General features: G+C 39.9%; 2 protein-coding genes across 3 annotated transcripts in view; both read right to left on the minus strand.

Moving 5' to 3' along the window:
• Positions 1-3,491: 3,491 nt before the first annotated feature.
• On the minus strand, positions 3,492-10,869 carry rgcc (regulator of cell cycle). Of its 2 annotated transcripts, XM_015037109.1 has the most exons (5): positions 10,716-10,868; positions 10,376-10,549; positions 6,687-6,779; positions 6,008-6,070; positions 3,492-4,176 (listed from the first exon to the last, which is right to left on the minus strand). In XM_015037109.1, exons 1-5 carry the CDS (start codon positions 10,741-10,743, stop codon positions 4,169-4,171), a joined length of 366 nt encoding a protein of 121 aa, XP_014892595.1. In that variant the 5' UTR covers positions 10,744-10,868; the 3' UTR covers positions 3,492-4,168. The 2 variants fall into 2 exon arrangements, with proteins under 2 accessions (XP_014892595.1, XP_014892594.1); XM_015037108.1 differs by lacking the exon at positions 3,492-4,176 and having other exon boundaries at positions 5,997-6,070; positions 10,716-10,869.
• A 2,030-nt stretch (positions 10,870-12,899) lies between these two features.
• The window catches only part of f5 (coagulation factor V), a 29,487-nt gene continuing 19,034 nt past the window's right edge, over positions 12,900-23,352 (minus strand). Inside the window, exons 11-25 of the mRNA XM_015037105.1 lie at positions 22,868-23,015; positions 22,443-22,655; positions 20,124-22,341; positions 19,853-20,021; positions 18,576-18,812; positions 17,934-18,150; positions 17,608-17,787; positions 17,409-17,525; positions 16,478-16,549; positions 16,310-16,395; positions 15,716-15,871; positions 15,485-15,629; positions 14,481-14,632; positions 14,040-14,222; positions 12,900-13,922 (exon numbers count right to left, since the gene is read on the minus strand). Of these exons, the coding sequence (XP_014892591.1) occupies positions 13,776-13,922; positions 14,040-14,222; positions 14,481-14,632; positions 15,485-15,629; positions 15,716-15,871; positions 16,310-16,395; positions 16,478-16,549; positions 17,409-17,525; positions 17,608-17,787; positions 17,934-18,150; positions 18,576-18,812; positions 19,853-20,021; positions 20,124-22,341; positions 22,443-22,655; positions 22,868-23,015 (4,440 nt within the window). The 3' untranslated portion in view covers positions 12,900-13,775. The remainder of the gene's footprint in view (positions 13,923-14,039; positions 14,223-14,480; positions 14,633-15,484; positions 15,630-15,715; positions 15,872-16,309; positions 16,396-16,477; positions 16,550-17,408; positions 17,526-17,607; positions 17,788-17,933; positions 18,151-18,575; positions 18,813-19,852; positions 20,022-20,123; positions 22,342-22,442; positions 22,656-22,867; positions 23,016-23,352) is intronic.

A 23,352-nucleotide genomic window follows, 5' to 3' on the forward strand; every position in this document is an offset into this window, starting at 1 on the left:
TACCAAACATTCACCGATAACGATTCCTTCTGTGTTTACGTCTTAGTTACACATGCTGGAACAAGCAGACGTTCTGTCAAACTCCACCTCAGGAAACACTTCGCGTCATCGTCCTCCTGCCGCTTCCTGTCGTCTTCTTCGTCTTTTCCGTCAGTACGAACGTCCGGTTGTTGATCACGTGACTCGTGAGACGCGGGAATAAAAGTTTCTGTTGCATTTCTGCTGAATATGCAAAACTTTGACATGACTGAAAAACCACACAATCCTACGGCAAACATTTTTTATATAAAAAACGGGGAGTTTTCTTTTTAAATTGCCGTGTTTCCATTAAACAAATTTATTTTCGTAATTCCAATTTGCACAAATTTATTATCAATGGAAACACAGTCAATGTTTCGCTGACCACCTATGATGTTTATTGGTTTATGACTAAGTTATGTCAGCCTGAAGAGTCTTTATGTTTTTTTTTTTTTTTTCTTTTATCTTCTTGTATGTTGTTTTTAACTTTTTTTGTACAAACACTTTGGATTGTCTCTGGCTGAAAGGTGCTATATAAATAAAGTAGCCTTGCCTTCATTAGCCTACCATGTTACCACTTGGAACTACTTCCTCATACTTCAAAATAAGAGCCTCAAACAGCAACAGGTGTCAAGCTTAAGGAACTCACTGTGAAAGATTTGCACTTAAAATATTGTGGCAATCTCTTTCCATTAGATATCATTGACCACTGTAGCACTATAGAGCCAATGACTGCCTTCTGCCCCGCTCCATTAACGGACATAATACACTACATTACCAGGAATGTGGGGAACATGTTCATTTTCTTCACAGCCATCTTTCTATGTTCACTTAGAGGTTCTGTCTTTTCAAATGTGAATTAAAACATGAGCAAGGCAGATTAAAATACAACCCTGGAAGTTCAAGGTAGCAGTACCCCACAAAGCGAGATGTCTGAAGTCAGTCATTAACGTTCCCTGCCCTCGGTCGGCATCTGGACTCCAGCGGTGAGGAGAACCTGACATCTGGAGAGGGGTGCTTCTGTGTTTTTGTGATGTGGATGAACATCTGTGCGTCCCGGCCCAGCCTATTCATAGAGAGAGACCACAGCAGTCATCAGGGGGCCTCACATCGGAGTGCATCTCAGTGCAAAGGCTTCATTTGGTAAGAAGGTTTTCTGTATGGCCAGGTCTAGAATCTTGTCTTTCCAGAGTTCCCAGTTTTCACTTTATGTCCCTGCAGTGCTCAGGAATTCCTTCTTATCATTCTTGCATTATTTGTGTTCTCTTCATCATCTTCTGTTGGGGCAGCAGCATCAGAACCAGTGACCTAAAAAGGCTCAACAACCTGATGAAGAAGGCTGGTTCTGTCCTGCAGACGACTGTGGGACCTCTGGAGATGGCGATGCAAAGAAGTATGGACAACCCTGACCATGTCTTCAGCCAAAAGGCTTGACTTGGACCACTACATGAGATCCTTCCTGCCCAAAGCCATCACCATCTACAGTTACTCCTTTAAAGAAATTGAATTAATATGAGCTACAACAACATTTGAGTCCAGTGTGAGGGCTTGCACAGAACCCATGAAGCAAGAAAAGATGTCTGCTGCTGTCAGACAGGAGGAAGCTTGTTTCAACAGGGAGGGCTTCATCCCTGGCCCTCAGTGGTGGGACAGGGGGGGATCATCTGTTGTGTCAACACACTGTCACCTCATCTATCCTCTGAACACCGGACTCGGAGCGCAGAGCAGCGCAGAGAGCTGGACTCCAAGTACCCAGCTTCACTCTGCCAACTGTGCTGAGGAAGCAGCTGGTATCTCTGTGCCAGCTTCCTGTAGTCAGATGAATCCACGCTGGCATGGAGGGGCAGCGGATGGGCAAAATCTGCAGACCGTGATTAGTAGCCATAACTTTGGGGAACCAGTTACTGAATGCAGATGAGCGACGTGAGTTCGTTTCTTTTTACAAGCAACACTAATTGCCTTTCCATTACAAATGTGCGCAAAACATTGTTGATGTTGGGCCAGTGTTGAAAAAAGCCACAATTGCCGTGTTTCCATTACACAACAAATGCAGTTAAAATCACACATGAATAAGTCTGTTCACGCGATAAGCCATTAAAGAAATTTGCCATGCCATCATCCACTGAATCTGTTAGCCATTTTCCTTTCAACTTCACAGTTCTCATCTGTTTTTTTGTTGGACAATCACATCAGATACAGATAAAGTACGTTGAAGTTTGTTGTTTATTTTTATTTTTTTAAAAGACAGCATAAAATCCAGGGATAAAACCCTAAAGAAAAGCGTGTATTTGACTACATTTACCTGCTGCACCGTCTCTATGAAACCCGTATCGAAGCATGCCTCAAAAGATGGGCGACATTTGACCTCCAGTGGTCAACAGACAGAGGGGTGCCTGTGACATCAGAAGACTTCAGCCTCAGCTGCCGCTGAGCGGGGTCACACCCTCCCGTCTCCCTCCACCTCTGGAAATAGACCCTGTTGCTAAAGACGTTACATAAGTGCTGCTTTGTTGAGTGGATGATTAATGGGCTCAGAAGCCCCGAGATTTGTTTAATCTATTTCAGTGTGTCTGTTCCTGCTTGCATGACACGTATTCTAGGAAGGAAGTGGATGTCCCATCGCTTCGCTGATGCTAGTGGTTATATTTCCATCCGTCTCTCTCAGGCGGACGGCAGCACGGATCTGTAGATAAGCAAACCGAAATGTAGAGAAATAAACACAAAGCTGTTTGATTTGCCTGCATGGAAAACATGAAGGTCCGGCTGCAACAGGCTGTGTAATCCGAAACGTGACAAAAGATGGGTAGGTAGAGGGATTATGAGTTCACTAAAACGCCACATTAGTGAATTCTAATTTTTTTTTATATTTTCACATGGAAGCATTGTTAATTTTAATGCCGGTTTCTCAATTGGGAAAACTCAAAATGACGTTTTGCCTCCCAATCAGCTGATTGGGTTTCAAATAAAATCCCCAAAACTATGAAACCTGAAAAAACACAAGAATAATCAGTGACATAAAATTGTGCAAATTGAAATTACAAAAATCAATTCGGTTAATGGAAACAGGTCAGTTTTGGCTAAAAAAAAAAAAAACAAACTAATTTTCATAAGTTTTTGTAGTACAATAATGAGGTGAGTTTTTGTGGCCATAACCAAATTAGTGTTTAGTGTAACAGTGCTCACAGAAAGTCGTCTGCTTTTATACAAGCTCACTGCAAAATTATAATATATATATGTTTATGGATATTACTGCTAACAATGTCACAGCGCCACAGAACCTTTAAAACCAAAACGTCCCTTTAAGATGAGTGACATCATCTGGAATTTTCATTAAGAAAAAAACTCCAAGATAATTAGGGCCACAATAAAACTCAACATAACTATTTGTCATATAAAAGCTGCCATGGCAACAGTGTATATAAAGAACTGGTGACTCATTTTTAGAAATTTCAAAAGTGAGACTATGTGTTTTCCTCATTGTTTATTTCCTTCCTGAAAAAAGAAACTTATTTCATCAGACTTTTTGACAGAGCAGGCCGATGGCATGAATGCAAAATAAATACAAGAGCCTCGTGTTGCTATGTTAAGAATATTTTATAGTTGAATATTTTTTTCTCTGGCAGGTGTTAGCTGTATTAGATACAGACACTGCTTTCCAGTTTTCCCTCCAGTCGGTGTGAGTCTCATCTTGATCCGTCCGGGTTAGCACAAATAGAATCTGAAACATTATATACATACGATACAAAAATAGATTTCACAAAAAGGATCATAAATCGACAGCAGGAAGCTTTATAAAATTACAAATATGTTTCTGTTACAAAAAGCCTTTTTTTGCTTAAATAACTCTTCCAGCTCAAGTTTTGGATGAGAGAGTGGAGCCCGGGGTGTCCGTCAGGTTGATGTTAGCGATCCAAACTCGTTTTAGTTCCAGTTCTACAGAAAGCAGATTGAGAACGTCCCTGCAAGCACTTAGAGTCCAGAAAGTGTGTGTGGACCGGCTGCAGCAGCCTTCAGGGTTCTGCTGCTATTCTCTGCAGCTGCATCCTGCTGGGCAGCTGACCAGGCGCGTTTTAACTGCTCAGCAGGGGTCCAGAAATCCACTCCCTCCCTCCGTCATGGCTACTCTCCAAGGTGACAGAGAGCTCCTGGGTCACATGCCTGGGGACAGACAGACGGACAGAGAGACACGATCAGGGATCTGAGACGCCGGATCTATTCTCAGAGCGGCAGACGCTTGATTTAACAGGCTGGACGTCGTAAAGCCGTCGTTCTCTGGAGGCTGACTGCCGAGGTTATTATAGTTAACTACAGCTAACGAAATAATGAGGACTGAAATCGGGAAAACATGTTTGTTAGCTGAAGTAAATAAAAATTTGTGGATTCATGAAAAGATAATTACAGGATCAATATTGAAATATGCAGTATGGCATACCTCTAATGTCTACTGACTGGAAGGACGGACAGATTTTCCTGAATGTTCCATCTGCTCCCCTCTCTATTTTAACACAATGGTATGATTCCTTATCCTCACATGTGATTGGCCACAAGGCTGCCATGCTACCAATCACAACAAAGTTCTGCCGTGAGCAGGGCGGAGCCACTGAGAGTGAGAGCTGAGCAGTGAAAGGAAAACAAAGTTTACTCTTTGGCCTAAATCAGATTGTTTGGAACAACATTTTCGTTATTTGAATGAATATGAATACATTTGTGATTCAAATGACTCATTTTTAGAAATTTCAAAAGTTAGATGTTTTTCTCATAGTTTATTTCCTTCCTGAAAAAAGAAAACTGAACCCAAATTTGGATCTGTATATTTTAATTCCTTCTGTTGTAATTTGATGCTAGATTAAAAAGAAAAAGAAAAAAAAATCTGAACATAAAATCACATAACCTGACCATGGTTATTATAGTCAAGTAAAACTATCAAAAATAACAACTTCGAATTGCTTTCAGCAGCCAACAGGAAGGACGATGGTAGAAATGGAAAATTTATCTGTTTTTCTGGAAAATGTTGACAGTTTTTTGGGAAACTAACAGTTAAGGTAAGGATATACTTACAGTAAATCCACACAGAGACTGCTAGAAATGAGAATTGTGCTAATCATGTTAATTTCAAATGTTAGCTCTGTAATCAAGATGCCAATATTCGGACCTAATCCTGCTGAAATGCAGACTGTGTACTCCTAGTATTAATAATTCAAAATGGATCATGAGGAAAAGGCTGTTTGAGTTTCTTTATAGCTCCATATATTAAGTTGGTACCCACTGTTGTTTTAAAAGGACATTGTTGAAAGAACTGAACATATTTTTTACATCTGACAAAAAATGTAAAAGGTTAGTTGTCTGTAATTTGTTTAGTAAAATGTCAAAATCATATGTTGTAATTTGTAGTTTCACTTTAAGATAGCTGCGTCTCATAAACCGATTTTTACTGCAGTTATTGTGTTTCAGTGCTGCAGAGAATAACAGCTCTGCAACTGTTGTTTTATTTTACCATTAACATTTTATTGGTAAAGCAGTTTAGCAGTTCTTACTCAGAATGTTATAAAAAGTTTAATGCTGTTATTTATAGATGAAGAGAAAACAAAATTTAGAAATCTAATATTGCTAGGTCAGAGCTTTATAACCTTAGGGACACAAGATGGAGTTACATGTGCAAACAAAAGTAGAAAAAGATCCAGGAAGCTGGAGTTGTCGCTGCTTCCTGCTAATTTCACAACGCTAGCAGTTGGGTGACAAGGTGAAAGGCGACCCTATGTCTGTGTCTGATGTAACCCAAGACGTCTGTACAGCATGCCCAAGGCCCTTCGTAATCCTGAAACATCATTGTGTCTTGGAAAGCAGAGGGTAGGGCCTCCCGTGGCGCTCCGTGAGCGGTCGTTAGCATAGCTGACACGCAACTGAACGCCCACGCTAATCCCAAAGAGCGGCGGGCGCCGTGGTGCAGGGCGGCTTAATTACTCTGGTTCTGACAGACATCAACACTCACTCTCTAATGTCCGGTCCAGGTCGGCGATGAAGTCCTCCAGTTCTTTGGTGTCGCCCAGTTTGGCTGCGGTGGGGCAGGAGGGAGAACAGAAAGATGTGTGGCGTTAAAAGATGCTCCATTTATTTTCTGTGTGATTCATTACAGTGATGTTTATCTGATTGTAGAGCTTCTGAAATGTTCTAAAATGCCTCAAATTTGGATTTCTCTGGGTTTAATATGGAAGAATGAGACCATGGCATGAAATAACTTTTGGTTCAGCAGTAAAAATGTATTAAATTATTTTAATATTACATCTCCGTTGCTTTTGCTTTTTTCACTTAATTTAGCATTTTTTCAACATGGTATTCATGTCAAATGTTAACATTAATGGAACGATCCCATTCAGCCTTTAATTGTTTTTTTGTTTGTTTTTTGACTTGTGTATCTGTGTGTGCATAGGCTAAGAAAAATATGAGAATAATAATATCTTGTCTTCTCTGTTCCTCCGCACTGTCGCCCTGTTTTTTGATATTTTGGATTTGCATTTTAACTAGAGGTGTCCTGACACATTATTTTTCACTTCCGATTTTTGCATTTTGAACTCGCTGATTCTTCCATTTATTCCTCTTTAAATCTTTGACATTGTTCTCCTTCCATGGAGAGAGGGGAACAGTGAATGCATTATAGGTGCTGAGCTCACGTTTGGGTGACATCAGAGGCGGGGAGGTTGTGGTGGGGGAGTTCAGCCTCTCGTCACTGAAGCTGAAGCTATTTCTGTTGAGCGAATCGGCACCTGTCAGGAAGACAAAAGACACACAGATTAACGTGACACCGACACGGCCGACTCTGATCTGTACCAGCGGAGCAGCTTCACTCCAGTCTGCATTCTCCGTTATTGACGGCCTTTATCTACTGCCTGTCATCTACATGCAGCGTGCGCACGTGGCCGAACTGTCTCCACAAAAGTACAGAAAAAAAAAATAGTTTTTTCATGACAGAAAATCTGCAAAAGAAGATCTGTTTAACTGTCTGTTTGCTCTGCCTCGTTTACATTCATTTGGTAATCGCCTGGGTAGCTATGAGATACCTGTATTCAATAAAATCCCCATAGTTTCACAGTCTTACACAAAAAAGTCTTTCACAGGCTGACACAAAAATGAAAACAGAAATATTTAACTTTAATACGCGCACCTAAAGAAAAATACAAACTAAATTTAGAAGTAGTCATAAATAACTGAGTTATTTTTGAGAGTTTTTTTATGCTTGCCAGCTTGAAGTAGCGTTCCTTTCCTTAGAGTAACTTTAGATCCAAACAGTTGAATTTGTTTCTCTTGTAAGTTAAAGTGAAATAAGTGAAAACTGTAGGAGCTTGCATTCTGCCAGCTGACAGACACGTTGGGGAGAGATGATGCTGTTCAAAGATAAGAACATCTTCTCTTCTCATTAAAAACACTTCAAAGAGCAGAGGGACAGTAATTGTTTGCAGAGTTGACACCTTGCAATCAGAGATGAACCAATCAGGAGTTACCTAACCGATATCCAGTTGCAATTCCCCCCACCGACATGACAACTTTGTCTTTTTAACGATTGAAAGGGATAAAAAGGACTCATTGTGCTCCAGCGTCTTTGTTTTCGGTTGGAGTAGTTTTAAACCAAACATTTATGCATAAAATCATACGCCTGCATAAGCTGCTTCAGTCTGACAGCTGTTGGTTGTTGTAAAATAAATCAAATTAATTATAAAGCCTCCAAAAACAAAACTGTCCATCAGAAAAAGAGCTGGTTGAGACCAAAGAACCAAACTGAAGACTTTTGTCATCCAGTGTTTGGTAGAAAGAGAGAAGAGAAAAACCTATGAATTGTACAAATGGAAATTATTGAGCATGTTTTAATTACCATGCGGTTAACTGATTTACTGCTTATTGCGACAGGCCAATCGATAAGTCAAGCTGAACCTGCCTCGTTGCCATTCCTCCCCAGCTGCAAGTGAGAGGAGAAGACGAGGCAGAACTCTGCGCTCCAGACTGCAGCTTAGCAGCGAGTCAGATGTCAAGCACCTACTTACTCCCCACTCTGACCCGCCCCCAGCAGGAGACAGGGGTCACCACACACACACACACACACGCACACACACACACACACACACACACACACACACACACACACACACACTCTCATAAACAGGGAGTTAGCATCAGTGTTTGACTTGAACTCTCCAGGCACCTCTCATATTCATCTCTGCATCGCTTCCGTCTTCAGTCCTTCTTTTTCACAGACACATCAACACGTTGGGGGAAGCAATGGGTGGGTTCTCTTCATCTATCTGCCCCTTCATCTGCACATCCATCCATCAGGCAGTGAGACAATAGGTCCTCCTTACACTGGACAGCTCTCTCTTCATTAGACTGCCCTGGAGAGGACAGGAATCTGATCCCTTCAGTAAATCCTGAGGTTCTTTAGCTCCAAAAAAACCCAAAAAAACAAAAAACGAGTTCAGACACCTTCCTCCTGAGCCTGTACCGCAGATATTATGCAACTGCAAGACTAAAAACAAATGAACCCAAAATGAAAGCTTGTTTGGATGATAACTGGTAGACTTTGAATATCTTCACGGTTTCCTCTACGTGTAACAGATCGTGACGCACTGCCACAGCTAAATAAAACCTTCATCTTTAATATATTAAAACAATGTAATCCATTTGTGGTAGATAGATATGCATATATATAGATATGCACTTATGCTAACCATAACCCCAGTTTGAAATGAATTTAAGTATCATGAAAGACTAAAAAAGCAACCCTGCCGGCTCCTGCCTGTGTGCTGCGCTGCTTTCAGGAGTGAAGTAAAACTGGAGACGATGGTCTGAAGTAGAGGGAGAGAAAAGGCGAAAGACGGTATACCTACTGGAAGGCGAAGACATTTTTAGTTCAAGCCTATGAAAACGACCCTAATGTAAACGTGTTGCATTTGAACAGCAGGACATAGCTTAATGTCAAGTAGGTTATCCGTTGAGACTCGATTAAATTTCCACCATCACCGTTTCAAAAAATCCCTGATCTTGAATATCCCAAAAGTCTTTTTTTCACATCCTTCATTGGAAGTCTAACGTGTGTGTGTGTGTGTGGGGGGAGGGGGGGGATGGAGCATTTCCACATATGCAGGGCTGGAGGATACTTTTCTCTGTGTGTCAGCATTTGACTCTGACCCAGATGAGTATCTGGAGCCAGCTCCACAGCTGGGGTAGACAGAGTTTTTTTTAAAAAACCACTCTATGGTCGAGTAATATATGAATAAGTGACAGTAATCTGTGGAGAAGAAGCAAGACTGGGGAAAGCTGTGCCCAAATTATGCTACGGTGGATCTAAGCTTTAGATTTGAGGGGGAAAAAATCTTCCACTGCTGTTTGTTGAACGGCAGACGTAAACTAACCACGCTGCTGTTTAGGCACCTAATAGACGTCCACCAGGGGGCAGCAGACTTCAAATATCTGTAAAATGTTAACTCCATTTTACATTTACTCCAAATTTAGAACATCTTATTTTGTAATTTTTCAATTACAATTGTGTTTAGAATTTAAAGTAATTAACTAATAGCTTCATTATGTATGTTAACAGTCACAAAGCAATATGTTTGAGGTGAAAGGATGTCCAAAAATGTCACAGTCTAACAATAATCAATAATCGGAGGAATGGAGTAATGTAGCAATAATTTATAAAATATGTATACATATGAATAATTTCTTAAATATCAGTTTAAGCAAATATTTCACTAATAAGATTATTATTATTTTTTAAATATGTAATTATTTAGTAATTTATTGGCGACATGCAGCATCAGATGATTTATTTCATCTGTCAGACCCACCAATCAAAGCTCAGTGGGCGGGGCTACAGTTTCAGTTACTTCATGGTGCACTGGAGCAAATGAGCTATAACACAACTGTAGAAATATCATTATCTTAACACATATTACACAAACTTTTTTATATATATATTTTAGATGCTGTAATTTAATCATGCAAATGATACATGACTTATATTTTGTGAACTGTGAATAATTTTAATGCACTTATATTTTACTCATTTATGTCTGTTTTGTTTTGTTTTTATGGCCACACGTTTGCATAATTTATGTATTGCATTCTGACACCCTGCAGTGTTATTTATTAGGTATATGACGTTCCTGGTCATATTCTGTCATAGAGTGAGTTTAAACAACTTGTTATTGGCTAATTAGTTGCACACATCTTAAATCGCAACATATGCAGTCAGGGACGGTCAGTTAAAACAAAGAAAAATCATAAGAAAAAAAGATTAAGTCAGTGACATAAAGACAGAAAAGGCCATATGGAAAGAAAAGCCGGTCGGGGAGGAAGCGGTAACACTCACTGTCGGTGTCGCTGATGCCGCTGTCGCTGACGCTCGCGCTGCTCCTCCTCTTCACGGTCTTCAGGTGCTCGTCGTACCTGAAGTGTCGCTTCTCCACGGGCGACGTGAAGTCTTCGATAACCGCGTCGAACTCGCACAGGACGTCGCTCAGGTCCTCCTCCTTGACGAACTTCGCTGCAAAACGGAGGAGGCAGCAGCTGTCACTTCTACAGTTTAGGTAATTATTATACATGAAACCCTCCGACCAGGTGACAGAGGAGCACGAAGCTAGAGGTTGTTTAGCTTTTATTATAACTATTTTTATTATTATTATTATTTTAAATAATAAAAATGGACCTACCTGGAGTCTTCAGTTTCGGGGACTTCATGATGCCACCAGTCGGGTTTTAGAATATCCGGAAACTTCCTAAAAACGTCCTTAAGATAAAATATCCCAATCTGTCCCAGCGGGAAGCGATGAAGCTCTGATGCTCTGCAAGTATACCCGCTCAGGCCGAGGACTGGCGCTTTTAAACGAGCCCGGCTCGGAGGGGGCGGCGCGTGCGTGCGTGCGTGTCTGCGTGTTCATGTTGGCGCGCGTGACTAATAAAACTTTTCCCGGTTAAACTGCACCGCCTCCCTGTGCTCCCCCCTCCCCCAAAAAGATGTTTGTAAACAACCGTGGTGTCAGCCGCCAAGAGGAGCAGTAATGCACATGTTTTTCTGATGAGGATCCAGTTGCTGTGTCACCGGGCAGACCATAATACCCAGTGACCACACGGATATACAAGAACCAGCATCATCTTCAGTCATATCTGGGGGGTTACTAATGGATCAGGTGCTAATATCAAATGTTATAACCTGCTATTATTATCCTAACTCGTCACGCCAGGGGGGAAGTAAAGGTAAAAACGAAGTACACTCCCTGCTGATTCCATCTAAGGGAGAAAGTAGCAGCCATGTGAAAACTATTTTGTTTTTACGTGTTCTATGAAATGTAAACCAAAAATCATTCTTTTAATACGACCAGGTTAGGTTATGAGTCTGATTGATGGTTTCACAGTACAATTAGTTAAATTAACTACTTTGTCTAATGTTAAGATAATAAATTAGTATGTTGATAAGACTTAAATTTGTATGAGACTTTGGTTAAAGTGAACGTTTTTTATATTCTATATAAAAATATAAAAACGTAAAATAAATAGACAACATATTTTCTAATTACATTTTTACAGACAACCAACTGAACTTTTATAACTTTGTTTATACGTAGCCATGTATGTTAACTTTATGACCAATTTTCTGGTCAAAGAGTGATTGTTGAGCATAATACTAGCTTAGTAAAAGGCCAATTTTATGTCAACTAACATCAACAAACATCACTTAATTCACATTTTTTTGTCAGTAACAGTTCTCTACCTGTAGCAGAGACATGTCATACTGCAGACAGTTTGTAGAAAACTGAACAAATAAAAGGTTGAAGGCTAACAGCTAAGCTAGCTCAGGTGTTATGTTTTAGTTAATTTTAGCCAAAGAGAACAACTCAAATTCAATATTTTCCGAATACAATATGTTAATATGTGAACACTTTATCGAAGTGTGAGGCTGCATTCTCTGCCAATAAATGTCCATGTTATCATAAGACATCATATTAGTTGAATTCTGTCAAAGATGTCACAGTAACAAATAGTTGAATTTCATTTTTCATGTGAAGATGCCGCCCTTGTAACGTTAGCATAATAACACAGAAACCGTGTTAGTAAGAAAAGAGCGAGAAACTTATTTTTTAGTTGTTGTGAAGTATAAATACAAAAATGAGAATCTATTTGACTGTTTTTAATTGCGAGGATTAGATAAAATGGGTGGTTTCCTCAAACTAGCTGTTAGCCTTCCACCATGTTCTTCTATTTCCTTCAAATTCACAGCAATTTGACATCTGTCAAATAAAGATAAGAGAATGGTTATGACCTGACAGGACTTGAAATCAGAAAATCTAAGTAATTTGCGAGAAATAGAAAGCATAAAACTGTTTCCTCAGACAAACATGTTCTAAGTCTTGATGTTTTTGCAGAGTTCGTGCCTTCATTATCTCTGAGGTTGACGACAGGTTTATAATTATGAGACAGGTTTATGTACCTGGCAGGGTGTTTTGGACAAATCTTCCAAGCAAAACCAAGCTTATACTGCCATCTGCCGGTAGAACATCAAAGCTGACAAGACCAGCAACTAAAGGACAACTTCCGAACCAAACCTGAAAAGTTTAGACACAACTTCGAAGTCGAATAGTTTAAATCGAAGTTAGTCGAAGTCTGAGGTGAAATGCTGGACGCACTTAAGTCCAATGGACGGGCGTAAAAACTTTGAGACCAGTACTCATTTTACAAGCTCGTCACAATGTCTTCCGAGTTTGTTTTCATCCTCAGTTTTCTCCTACAATTTGCTAACACTCAGAGATTACTTAGTTATTTCTTAAGATGCCAAACGTGATGCGCTCCAAGTTCAGGGCTTATTCGAGTTTCACTTTGATTGACCAGTGAGGACCAAATACACAAAGCCAGTAATCATATTTATTAAAACACAATAAATTACACATCTACTTACATATGTACATTACTTCAGTTCCATTTCCTATTGTATTTGTAAGCCTAAAAATGTTATATAAATTGCAAACACACAAAAAAGTGGTGTCTAATTTGTGTTATAGCTCACGAGGGGAAAAAAAGACGTAACATTTACACTGACATCTAGTGGTCAGAAGAGAGATTGCAAATAACTCCCAGTCAAGCTTTACGAAAAATGATATAGAAGTTGGTTAAATAAAATGTAAATTATAAAAATATCTTGAAAAAGGTTGTATGTGCTGTCACATGTTTATATCAGATTTATACTTTTACATTTGCTTCTCTTTCTCTGTTTATTTTTATTTGAAGAAGTCAGTTTGTGGATTATCTGTTTTGGCGTTTTGGTAAACAGGTTGATCAGATCTATACATCCTGAACTACTTTGCCAGACAGTATACATTTCTTCTGGGTACTTCTTCTGCAGGAAGTACTTTGACATAGTGCTGAAAGATGTGCTGCACACATGTATATTACATCTACCTTGTTACATCTGGGAAGATTAACTTTTTTTTTCTTTTTAACAAACTTTTTTCTTATTTCACTGCAACAAGGACATTTCATATCAAATGCTGTATCCAGATGCAAATAAATATAAAAACCATTTATTATTTTCAATCTTATGATCTGATGATGACGAACATCTTGGTGTTGGTATGAGATCCCAATAAATTATGTTAATGTTTGTGGTTGTAAAGGGACAAAACTGTAACATGTTCCAGGGTTGGTAATAATTCTGCATGTCTGCCTCGACATTCCAGACGTTTATTGAGTGTTTTTTCCTTTGTTTTCTCAAGCAGGTGTCACTCAAAGTCGCAGCCTAGAAGCTCTAGTCTCATGGTGATGGAGTTCGACCAGCTTTTGGGGACGACTCGGATAAAGCGAGTGAAGATGGGAGGATAGATGTAGTTCCTCACGTGGTCGTTGTTGTTTGTGTTTCCATCAAACACCTAGATGAATGAAAAAGAGAGAGAGAGAGATAGAGAGAGGGACAGAGAGAACGTCTTTCAACATCAAGAAAAGCTTCAGTCCGAGAAAGCACACCTGTGCTCTCTACATCAGCTCACCTTTACAGTTACATCATCACTGTCCATGTAGTAGGTCCAGTGTATCCCATTGTCACTGTACTGAAGGGCAAACTTGCTGACGTACATCTCCTTCATCATAGACTTGGCTCCCTGTGTTATGATGCCTGTGATCTTCTTAATGCGAGGCAGTTCCACCTGGAGCCACTGGTTCATGTCATTGTTCTGAATAAAACACAGCACGAAGACACTTTGTGAAATAGCTGACAAATTTCCCAAGGTTTCACCTAATTTATGTCTACACAGAATTAGAACAATTTTTATTGGAAGTTTTTCCATTTTGTCACATGACAACAAGTGATTTCACTGTATTTTATTGGCACTCTATTTAAAAGACCAAAACGTAGAAGTGTACAGGTGGAAGGAAAATAATAGATGTTTGTCAAAATTCCTCCAGAGCTGAATGTCTCCAGTGATTACTACCTTAGCTCTCCATGCGTTGATGGCACCCTGCTTGTTGAGGCGACCAAGAGAGGCTTTCCAGTTTCCATAGTACCACCTGGACTCCTGAGAGCTGGCTGTGATGCATCTGTCCTTTATCAGCCCGCTCTCCATCCCCAAAGGCACGGAGCAGCCTGAACAAAGACAAGCATAATCTTTCAATGCTTTAGCCACTAGGTTAGGATGTAGCTGGTCATGGAGTTCAAGGGGAAATCGACTATTAATTACCTTTCCTTTTTCTTTCTGTTTTTTTTTCTTCCTTTTGGATTGCTCAAAGTAAAACCAAGGAGAGCTTCACCTACCGTTATAGTGATTTGATTGTCGCTTCTGTCCAACAATCTGGAATCAGTGTAATTATTGCTGTAACTGCAGACCAGTGAAGCTAATGCTGTATGATGATGAGCACCATTTTGTAATTAAAAACAGAACCAATTTTTCTTCATATGTACCTGAACCCTAACATGCCTATCTCAGATATGATGTAGATAGTTGTGTTATAAAACACTCCAATCAGGCATTACATTATGACTACTGAAAAGTAAAACAATTAACACTTATCTTTAAATCATCACACCTGCTCTGAGTGGCATAAACCAGAGAGCAAGTCATTGTTTTTTGGGGGGGGTTTTTTGTCCACAAAAAACTAGAAGCAGGAAAAATGAGCAAGTGTAGGTTTAACAAACATCTGATTGTGATGGTTTGAATCCCGGATCACAGCATCTCCAACGTGACCGTCTTTGTTGGGTGTTCCTGTTCCTCGTCTACAGTTGTGGGTGTCTTATCAAAAGTGGTCCAAGAAAAGAACAGTGGTCAACCGGGCGACAGGGCCTGTTTTGACATTGTAGGCATTGGAAGTGTGAAGCCACCAAATAAGAAAAAAGATTTGGGTTCCTGAGTCCAACTGTTGGAAATTACAAACCCACAGCAAACCAAACTAGTGTCTCTTTGACTTTCATCCACATTTACTTGCTAATCAAAACTCTTACCATCAAGCTCACAACCGTAGAACTCCATGCGGATTGTTGCCGCATTGTACCAGGTGATGGGGTGGAGCCTAATGAACTGTCCAATCAAAGGAGGAAAGAAGGTGTTTCTCTTTGTCTGAGAGGCTTCCTCGTTTCCTTGAAACGTCTGAGTACACAAAGACAAACACGGGGGCATAAACAAGTGATCGTGCGTGTGTCCATTCTGATAGTGAACGATTCAAACTTCCCTACCTTCCAGAATTCCCTGCTGTCGCCTTTGTAAAAGATCCATTTCCGGCCGTCGTTGCTGTACGAGATGGAGAAATTTGTGGCATACTGGGGCTGCAATAGCTGCCAGGCTCCTTGTGTGGCCACCTGGCTGATCACAACTGGCCGCTTGAAGTTCACCTTATAGCAGAGGTCCACAGGTAATAGATTAAGTATTTTGAGTGCTTTCTTTTTGAACATAAAACGTCAGATATTCCTAGTTCCTGTTTGGAAAAGCAACAGGAATGTCCCCTGAACACTGGAAAAGTTGAGCTAGCTGGGAAATCCAGATTTTTGTATCCAATATGGCAGCTTCCATAAGAATGTCTGACAGTTTTTATCTCATTAAACTAGTGAAAGCCAAATAAAATACATATCTTCGGATGTGTTCATTTTGTGTTTAAATACAAAAAAATAGCCTTAACAATATTATTATTGGCTTGTGTTGCTAATAGTTGAGGTAAATCCCACCATTCAGAAAGTCTTTCCTGTCTAGTTCCAAGATCTGACTTCCAAATGAAACTGAATACAGCACAAGCAGGACGGAAATGTACAGGCTGAAAAATATAGGACTCCTACCTGAATCCAGTCGCCTTTCTGGTCTGTGCTCCATGCATTGTATTTACCCTGGTTATTTAGCCTGGCAAGATCGGGCACCCAGTATCCTTAATATGTGGACAAATATTTGTATTCATATCATTTTCAAAGTGGCTGGCTGGAACAGAATATCAGGAGGGGTATGACTACCTCTGGAGCTGCTGGCTGTGATCTGGTCATTTTTCACGCTGCCCGACTCAAGACCCATAGGATGGTAGCAATCTTAAATATAAAAAAATAATCATGGCTAAAATACAACACATCAATGTAAGACAATTGCTTAAGGAAAAAAAAAAGTTTTTCAACCCCAAAAATTGTTGTTGGATTGACTATATTTAAAAGATGAACAATTTCTTTGCTAAATTTACAACTAATAAGCACCCTTGTCAAAACATGTGTGAAAAACTCACTTCACAATAAATTTGTCTTTTATTCCAAAAGCATAACTTTAAAAAAAAAAAAAAGAAATCTAGCTTTTAAATTTAAACAAAACTCATATAAGGAATAATTGTGTTTAACAAAAGGAATTGATCAAAATTATACAATTTATCAAATTTAAAGCTGTGTAACTTAAAAAAAGCAACATGGTTTTTACATATCTGATAAAACTGTCAATACGTCATGACATTGTAACACAGATAATCTGTGAAAAAATAGTTCCTTTGCCTTCTCCCTATGGACCTGCTGTCATCTACATGAACACACCTCTGTCAGAAACAACCAATCACTGCCAGGAGGAGGGTATTAGTGCTGTCTATAACCCTTGTGTATGAGCAGGTACAAATTAAAAAATCTAAATATAACCCTTCTTGCATTTTCTATTTAAAAATATGGAATGTTTTAATTTCTATATTTAAAAAAGTTAAAAAAATATATATACTTTGAATTTCAACTATTCTGATCTGTGAGTCAAAAACATTGGACACCTCACCTACTGACTTTAGGGCTCTTGTATGTATCTTTACCAGCAAGAGTAATAATTATGTGGGTCACTCTACCCAAAATGTAAACTACTTGTCATTGCCAGTTTTTTAGTCTTATAATAAATTTACAACATACGACTATGCACAGCTGTACTCACCATTATCTAGAACCAGGAAGAGCGTCTGCATCCCCTTCTTTTGGTTCATACCAACTTCCGTCTCCAGCTGCCACAGCCCAGGTTTGGATGGATGCATCTCCAGAGTTGCAAAGCTCCCTGCAAAAATCCAACAATGTTTTACAAACACAACATGGATGTTCTTTATATGAACAGGTAGAGGAGCTAATCTGTTTCTCACCAGGCAGCAGGGGAAACACAGACTGTCTGTAGCTCTTGGTCTTCACGTATTTGAACGTCTGCCCATGGAAGTAAACGCTATGAACGTCTTTGGGAGAACCCATGTTGATCAGGTGCCACCGCACAAGCTGGTTGGTGTACATCCTCAGGCCCTTAAGGCTATATATTATTCCATTGATGGCTACATAAAAAAAAAAAAAACACAGACAAAGCAGACAATTGGTTCCTCCAGGCTCTAACATATCTTTTAAAACATCTTGTCATATCATCCTCTTCTGAAATAAATTGATACGGTTTGAGCAAGACAAAAAGGTCATGGATTGTTACAGTGGAACTTGAGGTTCTCCATGTTGTAGTCATCCCAAACTCGTTTTCGGTACTTTCTTTGCATGACCTCCTGGTTTTTATTGTGGTACCAGCTCTGAGACTCATCGAAGGTCATGAAAAGCAGCACAAACTCCCTCGTGTCGAGTGGCTTGTTCTTCAGAGTGCCCTCTCGACACACCAGCAAAGGACCAATTAAGCCAGTGTGAATGTCCTTCTCCTGCAAGAAATGTTTTAGAAACACATTATTTATACAGTGTGTTGCGAAGCCTGCATACCTCTTGAACTTTTACTTATTTTTTGATGGTGCAACTATCCAGCTACAAACCACAATGTTTTCTATTGGAATTTTGTGAGTTAGAAATATTATTGACTCGAATAATATTATAACGTTCGTTTCCAAATGAAAGTTTGGTGAGTGCTCCATGGCACACGTATCGATACATCGCTACAATTTATCTGTTTTAGGCCTAAGAGTTTTGTCAGCAAACATTAGAGAGCCAAGAAACACAGCAGACAGGTCAGGGAAAAGCTACAAGAGGGGTTTAAATCGGGCAAGAAGCTCTGCTTGTTTATCACTGGGTATGTAGGTTAACATGACGAAACTGTGGAAGAAGGTTTCTCTGGTAAACCGCAACTACTTACGGGATTAACACCAGAGTAGTACGCCCAGGTCCGACACTCAGACTCATCCGGAGTTGGCCCAACCATAGGACTGATTTTCCATATGTATGTGTAGGTGGTGTTGGGTTGAACTTCGTTGTCATATTTATACCAGTACTTGGAGCCGTCCTCGTAGGACAGACCCTCAAACTGCTTTGTATAGAAAACCCCATTAGGGTGCAGGGAATATGGACGGTTGGCGTTGTTCTTGAACACAATCTAAAACAAGAGACAACGATTGATTTTATCATAGAAAGGTCACAATCTACCAGAGTTATTTGTTTACTCAATTACAGCAAAAAGACAGTTTTCTTTGCTTAGCCATTAGTACAGTGGAACCCCCTCTTCTTTTTTTTCAGTGGAATGTAATTCAAAATTATGCGTATAAAATTCACCTATTAAATTTGTTCTTAGAGCATATCTAAAATATTTGACAGATAGTGCTGCTTGGGAAGTTGAAATACTGAGGTACAATGCTAAATGTCACACCATTCGCTGGTGTTTGCAAAGCAGGTACTCCAGGTGTAACCCCCTTCATTTTTGTCAATGGTGATTGACTGCAACGCCAAGAGTAGAGATAAGGATGATTGGAGACGTTACCTTCTACACTGTGCTCATTGATAAATGTCTTTTTTGTGTGTGCTAGAGCTATTAAAATAGCTATTATAAGCATTTTTAGAGGGATAATAAAGTCCTGAAGGTAAAATTTAGATGCTAACAGGAACCCTGTGCTCCAGCATTCCAAAACATAGATTTTTTTCTGCAAAATAATAAAACATTTATTTCTCAAAATAACATTTTATCTTCACTTCTGGTTTGCATTGTGAATTGGTTGTTCTGAAGGCTTAACCAATGGATGCTCTTAGTTTAGTCTTAAGCTAATATTAATTAACTTAGGACTACTTTGAACTATGTAACTCTGCTTCTGCTTCCTACCTTTTCCACAAGGAGTAGGAACAGGACAGTGGATATCCTCACACTGTATCAATTTTTGAACTGTTACTAACAAACAAACACTGTGAAAACTGTAGTAAACTATAACTCTTAAGTAGACTATAACTCTTAATATTAAACAACTTTCCAATGAAGAACTTTTGTTTTGATCTAAAACTTGAAGGGTGACACTGTACATGTAGCTTACTTTTACTCTTGTGTGGTCAGTTTATTAATCTCCAAATTTGTATCATGCATGTATGCAAGTGAAAAAGTAGTCAAATAAAGAATAAAATTCAAAATCCTTCTGAGAGCAGCTAACTTACCATGATGCTTTGTCCGACCTCAGCTTTGATAACAGGCCCAAGGATGCCTAGATGCTCATCCATCTCCCCGCGGAGATCAGGAGTGCTGAAGCTCGCATCCAGGTAACCTCGGAAAACAACTTTGGTGAATTTGGTCTCTAGCATGTTTTGCTGTGACTTATCCTGTCTCCTGTGGTAATAAAACAAACATCACATGAACTAAGAACTTTTTTTTTTTAAATCTTCGCCTTCCCCAAAAATGCGTCCTCCATGTTCTTATTTGTGAGCTTACCTGTGTCCGTAGCCAGCATAGTCCCATTCAACTTCTTCTGCAGCAATAAAGTATGTCTTGACATCAGGACCTGATAACTTTAAGTAGTGTTTAGTAGTTTCATCCAGGTTGAGATTCTTAATGTCCTCATGGCTGCTGTAGGGGTCTTTGAATGACACATACTCATACTCATTTTGTGTCACGTCTTGTTCACTCATATCAAGTTGCTCTGGTTCATCTGCAGGGACATACAGCTGATAGTCACTGAAATCGGGTCGGGGCAAAGCAATGACTATGGGGAAGTTAATCAACTCCTCCTCCTTGGTGACAGTCTGTGGTGGATTGGGCCTTGCCCCACGGGGGGTGAACTCTGGGTTTAATCCTCGTGGGGAAAAGGGTAAACCACTCCTGGTCTGAGGCTTGTACACCTTCCTCCTCCTTGTTTTCATGCCTTCACCTTTCTTGGGTCTTTGTCTGAGGTTCACTTTTTTGTACTTTTTGGGAGGTGGAGTTGTCCGTGGTGCTTCGTTCTCAAAGTATTTTTTCATGTGATCAGGAATCTCCTCAGGTACGGTGGAGTGAGTTCCATCATAAGTCCAGTTGTGGCCTTGTGGGCTCAAGGAGACAGTTTTGATTGCCTCTGATTTGTTTTCTTTAACATAGATAAATATTTCCTCACTACTTTCTGAAGAACCCAACTCGTCAGAACTGAGCAGCTTCACTGGACCACCAGAAAGAGAATGGTTGGATGAACCTCTCGTCTCGTTAGAGAAACTTTCCATTGAAGAAGTATTGGACAACTCCCCAGGAAGAAGTTCTTTCTCGGAGCTCCTCCCTGCTGAACTTGATTTGGAGATGTTCACTGTACTGTCTTGTGATAACTGATCTACATTTAAAAGATGTGTTGCATTCTCAAGGCTGGAATTGGCAGAAACACTCACACCTTCAGTGGCATTCATTCGTAGTCCAAGTTCTTGCTGCACAGTCATGTTTGAAGAGTTTCCGCCATTGTTTCCTGTGGTCTCCACCAACTCAAGGCTGGTGAGGTTATCGTTGACCATGCTGCTGTTGTCAACTTCCTTATCATCAAGTCCAAAAAGGGACAGTGATTGGTTTATTCTAATGGGTGGCACATCAGTTGACGTGTTATGGTCATCCTCAACTGTTGAAGTCTGTTGAAACCAGTGAGTGCTGGTTGGGTCTCTGTCGGTATCAGACGCGCGCCCTTTGTAGAAGAACACATCGCCCCGAGTGAGTTGCACCTCAGTTTCATTGGGAAAGAATATGTCCATAGAGATGTTGCTACTGCCAGATGAATTTGATTCTGTTGTTCTATCTTTGGTATTTGTTGGCAATGTAGTAGTAAGATTAGTTGTGTCTTGTGATTGTACTGGCATGGTCTGATTGGTGGACTCTTGTTTCGCTGTGGGTAGACTGGCTATCTGTAGAGCCCCCATAGTGATAGAGGTGGGTTGTTTGGATGAAGTGGAAAGGTTGACAATGTCTGCAGAGGCATTCCCATGAGCTGTTGAACCTGTACCATTGAGACGTGTTGAGTTCAATGTCCCAGCAACTGTAATACTAGCATTATTTGGACTGCCTGCCACCACAGAAACAGTCCTGTTGGTGGTTGCTGTGCTTTGATTACTCAGTGAATCACTGTTGCTGTTGAGAACAGTTGCGTCATAGTCAAGGAATGACTGAGTCCTATTCTTCTGTACAGCTGTTACATGTTTACCAATGCTGCTGTTGTGCAAGTTACGTTCTGTAACATTTTGGTTGACTACAGATTTCCATTGAGTATCATTCATTGCAGTCTGATTTGAAAAGAACTCAGTTTTATTCTTTGTGTCCTTTACATTAGGACTAGCATTGTCGACCGTAGGAGCAAAATCAGAATCATCATACTTCATATCATAGTCAAATAAACTCAAGTCCAGTATCTCCAGATCTGAGTTACTGGAATGGTTCCTCAGCGACCGCAGACCTAACTCGTCTGCAAACATGTCTGTGTAGATATCGATCTCCACTGGTTCTGTGGGTACAGATTTTGATATCTCCTTTTCTTTTTCGATATCCTCAAAAGTTGGGGGCTTCCACTGAGTAAATTCATCAACTCTGTTGTTGTCATTGTCCTCATACTCATATTGGAAATCACGGTAGCACTCAACATCTTGAAACTTCACACGCATTCCCTTTGTTGTTTCGTGAGTATTCAACGATGCCAAGAGCCAGACACCTGTTGTGAGACAAATACAAATACAAATGTTTGGTAAACAAGATTTACGGATTAAACAAAGTGATTAAAAAAAAAGTGACTTTGTAGATGGCTGTTGTCACCTATGTTGTCCATGGTTATCTTGATGGTTTCTCCAGTCATTGGATAGAGGCTGAGAATGTCTTCAGTTCTGTGATTCAGCTCGAACGAATGGCCATAGAAAGTAGCTGTCTGAATGTAGTCCTGTGCTCCAATGCTGGACACATGCCACGTTGGAACCTCGCCGTTGCAGAAGCCCAAATCAGGGCCACTCTCAAACACATAACCATTTATTGCTGTAAATTGAAGGAAGATGGAAATTAGATGTCTGAGAAACAGCTGGAAGAAATACACAAGAAGTCCCTACAATTAAAGAGTACATGTGGATACAGATAAATATTACATTGGGCTAAAAGGAATGTTTTGGATGATGACTTTATCTCCTTTTCATCGGTACCGTTATCAAGACCGGTGCTGTTAACTGTATTGTGGTAGCAGTAAGACTCACTGTGCATGACATTGGACTTATAAAAGTCTTGGTCGGCTTTGTTGACTTTGGATTGATCATAGCAACGCCGAATGTTTTCGTCCAGATACCAGCTCTTGTTCTCATCGAACACTGAAAACACAGCATGCTGTTCCTTGTCCGCTTTCAGCTGCAAAAACAAAGGGAAGTTTTTTCTCAGTTACTTCTTAGCTCATCTTTGAAGAACATGTCACAGGGTTATGAATATGCTAAAGGTCTTTTCTTCTGCACATCTTTCTTTAGATGACGTAACTGAAGGATTCTTCAGTTACGTCAAAATCCAGTTGAACCAAAATTTTGATGATGATCCAGCTATAGCTGGATTTGGATTGTAACTATTAGTTCCTTAAAGCCCAGAGAACACTTCTGATGTAATTTGGAGCTAGATGAATAAACCAAACAGGAAATCGCATAACCTGACCAAAGTTATTATATTTAACAACAATATATATATATATATATATATA

This window comes from Poecilia latipinna, unplaced genomic scaffold (genome assembly GCF_001443285.1).
Source record: "Poecilia latipinna isolate Pla-1442-1.1 unplaced genomic scaffold, P_latipinna-1.0 Scaffold393, whole genome shotgun sequence".
NCBI lineage: Eukaryota > Metazoa > Chordata > Actinopteri > Cyprinodontiformes > Poeciliidae > Poecilia > Poecilia latipinna.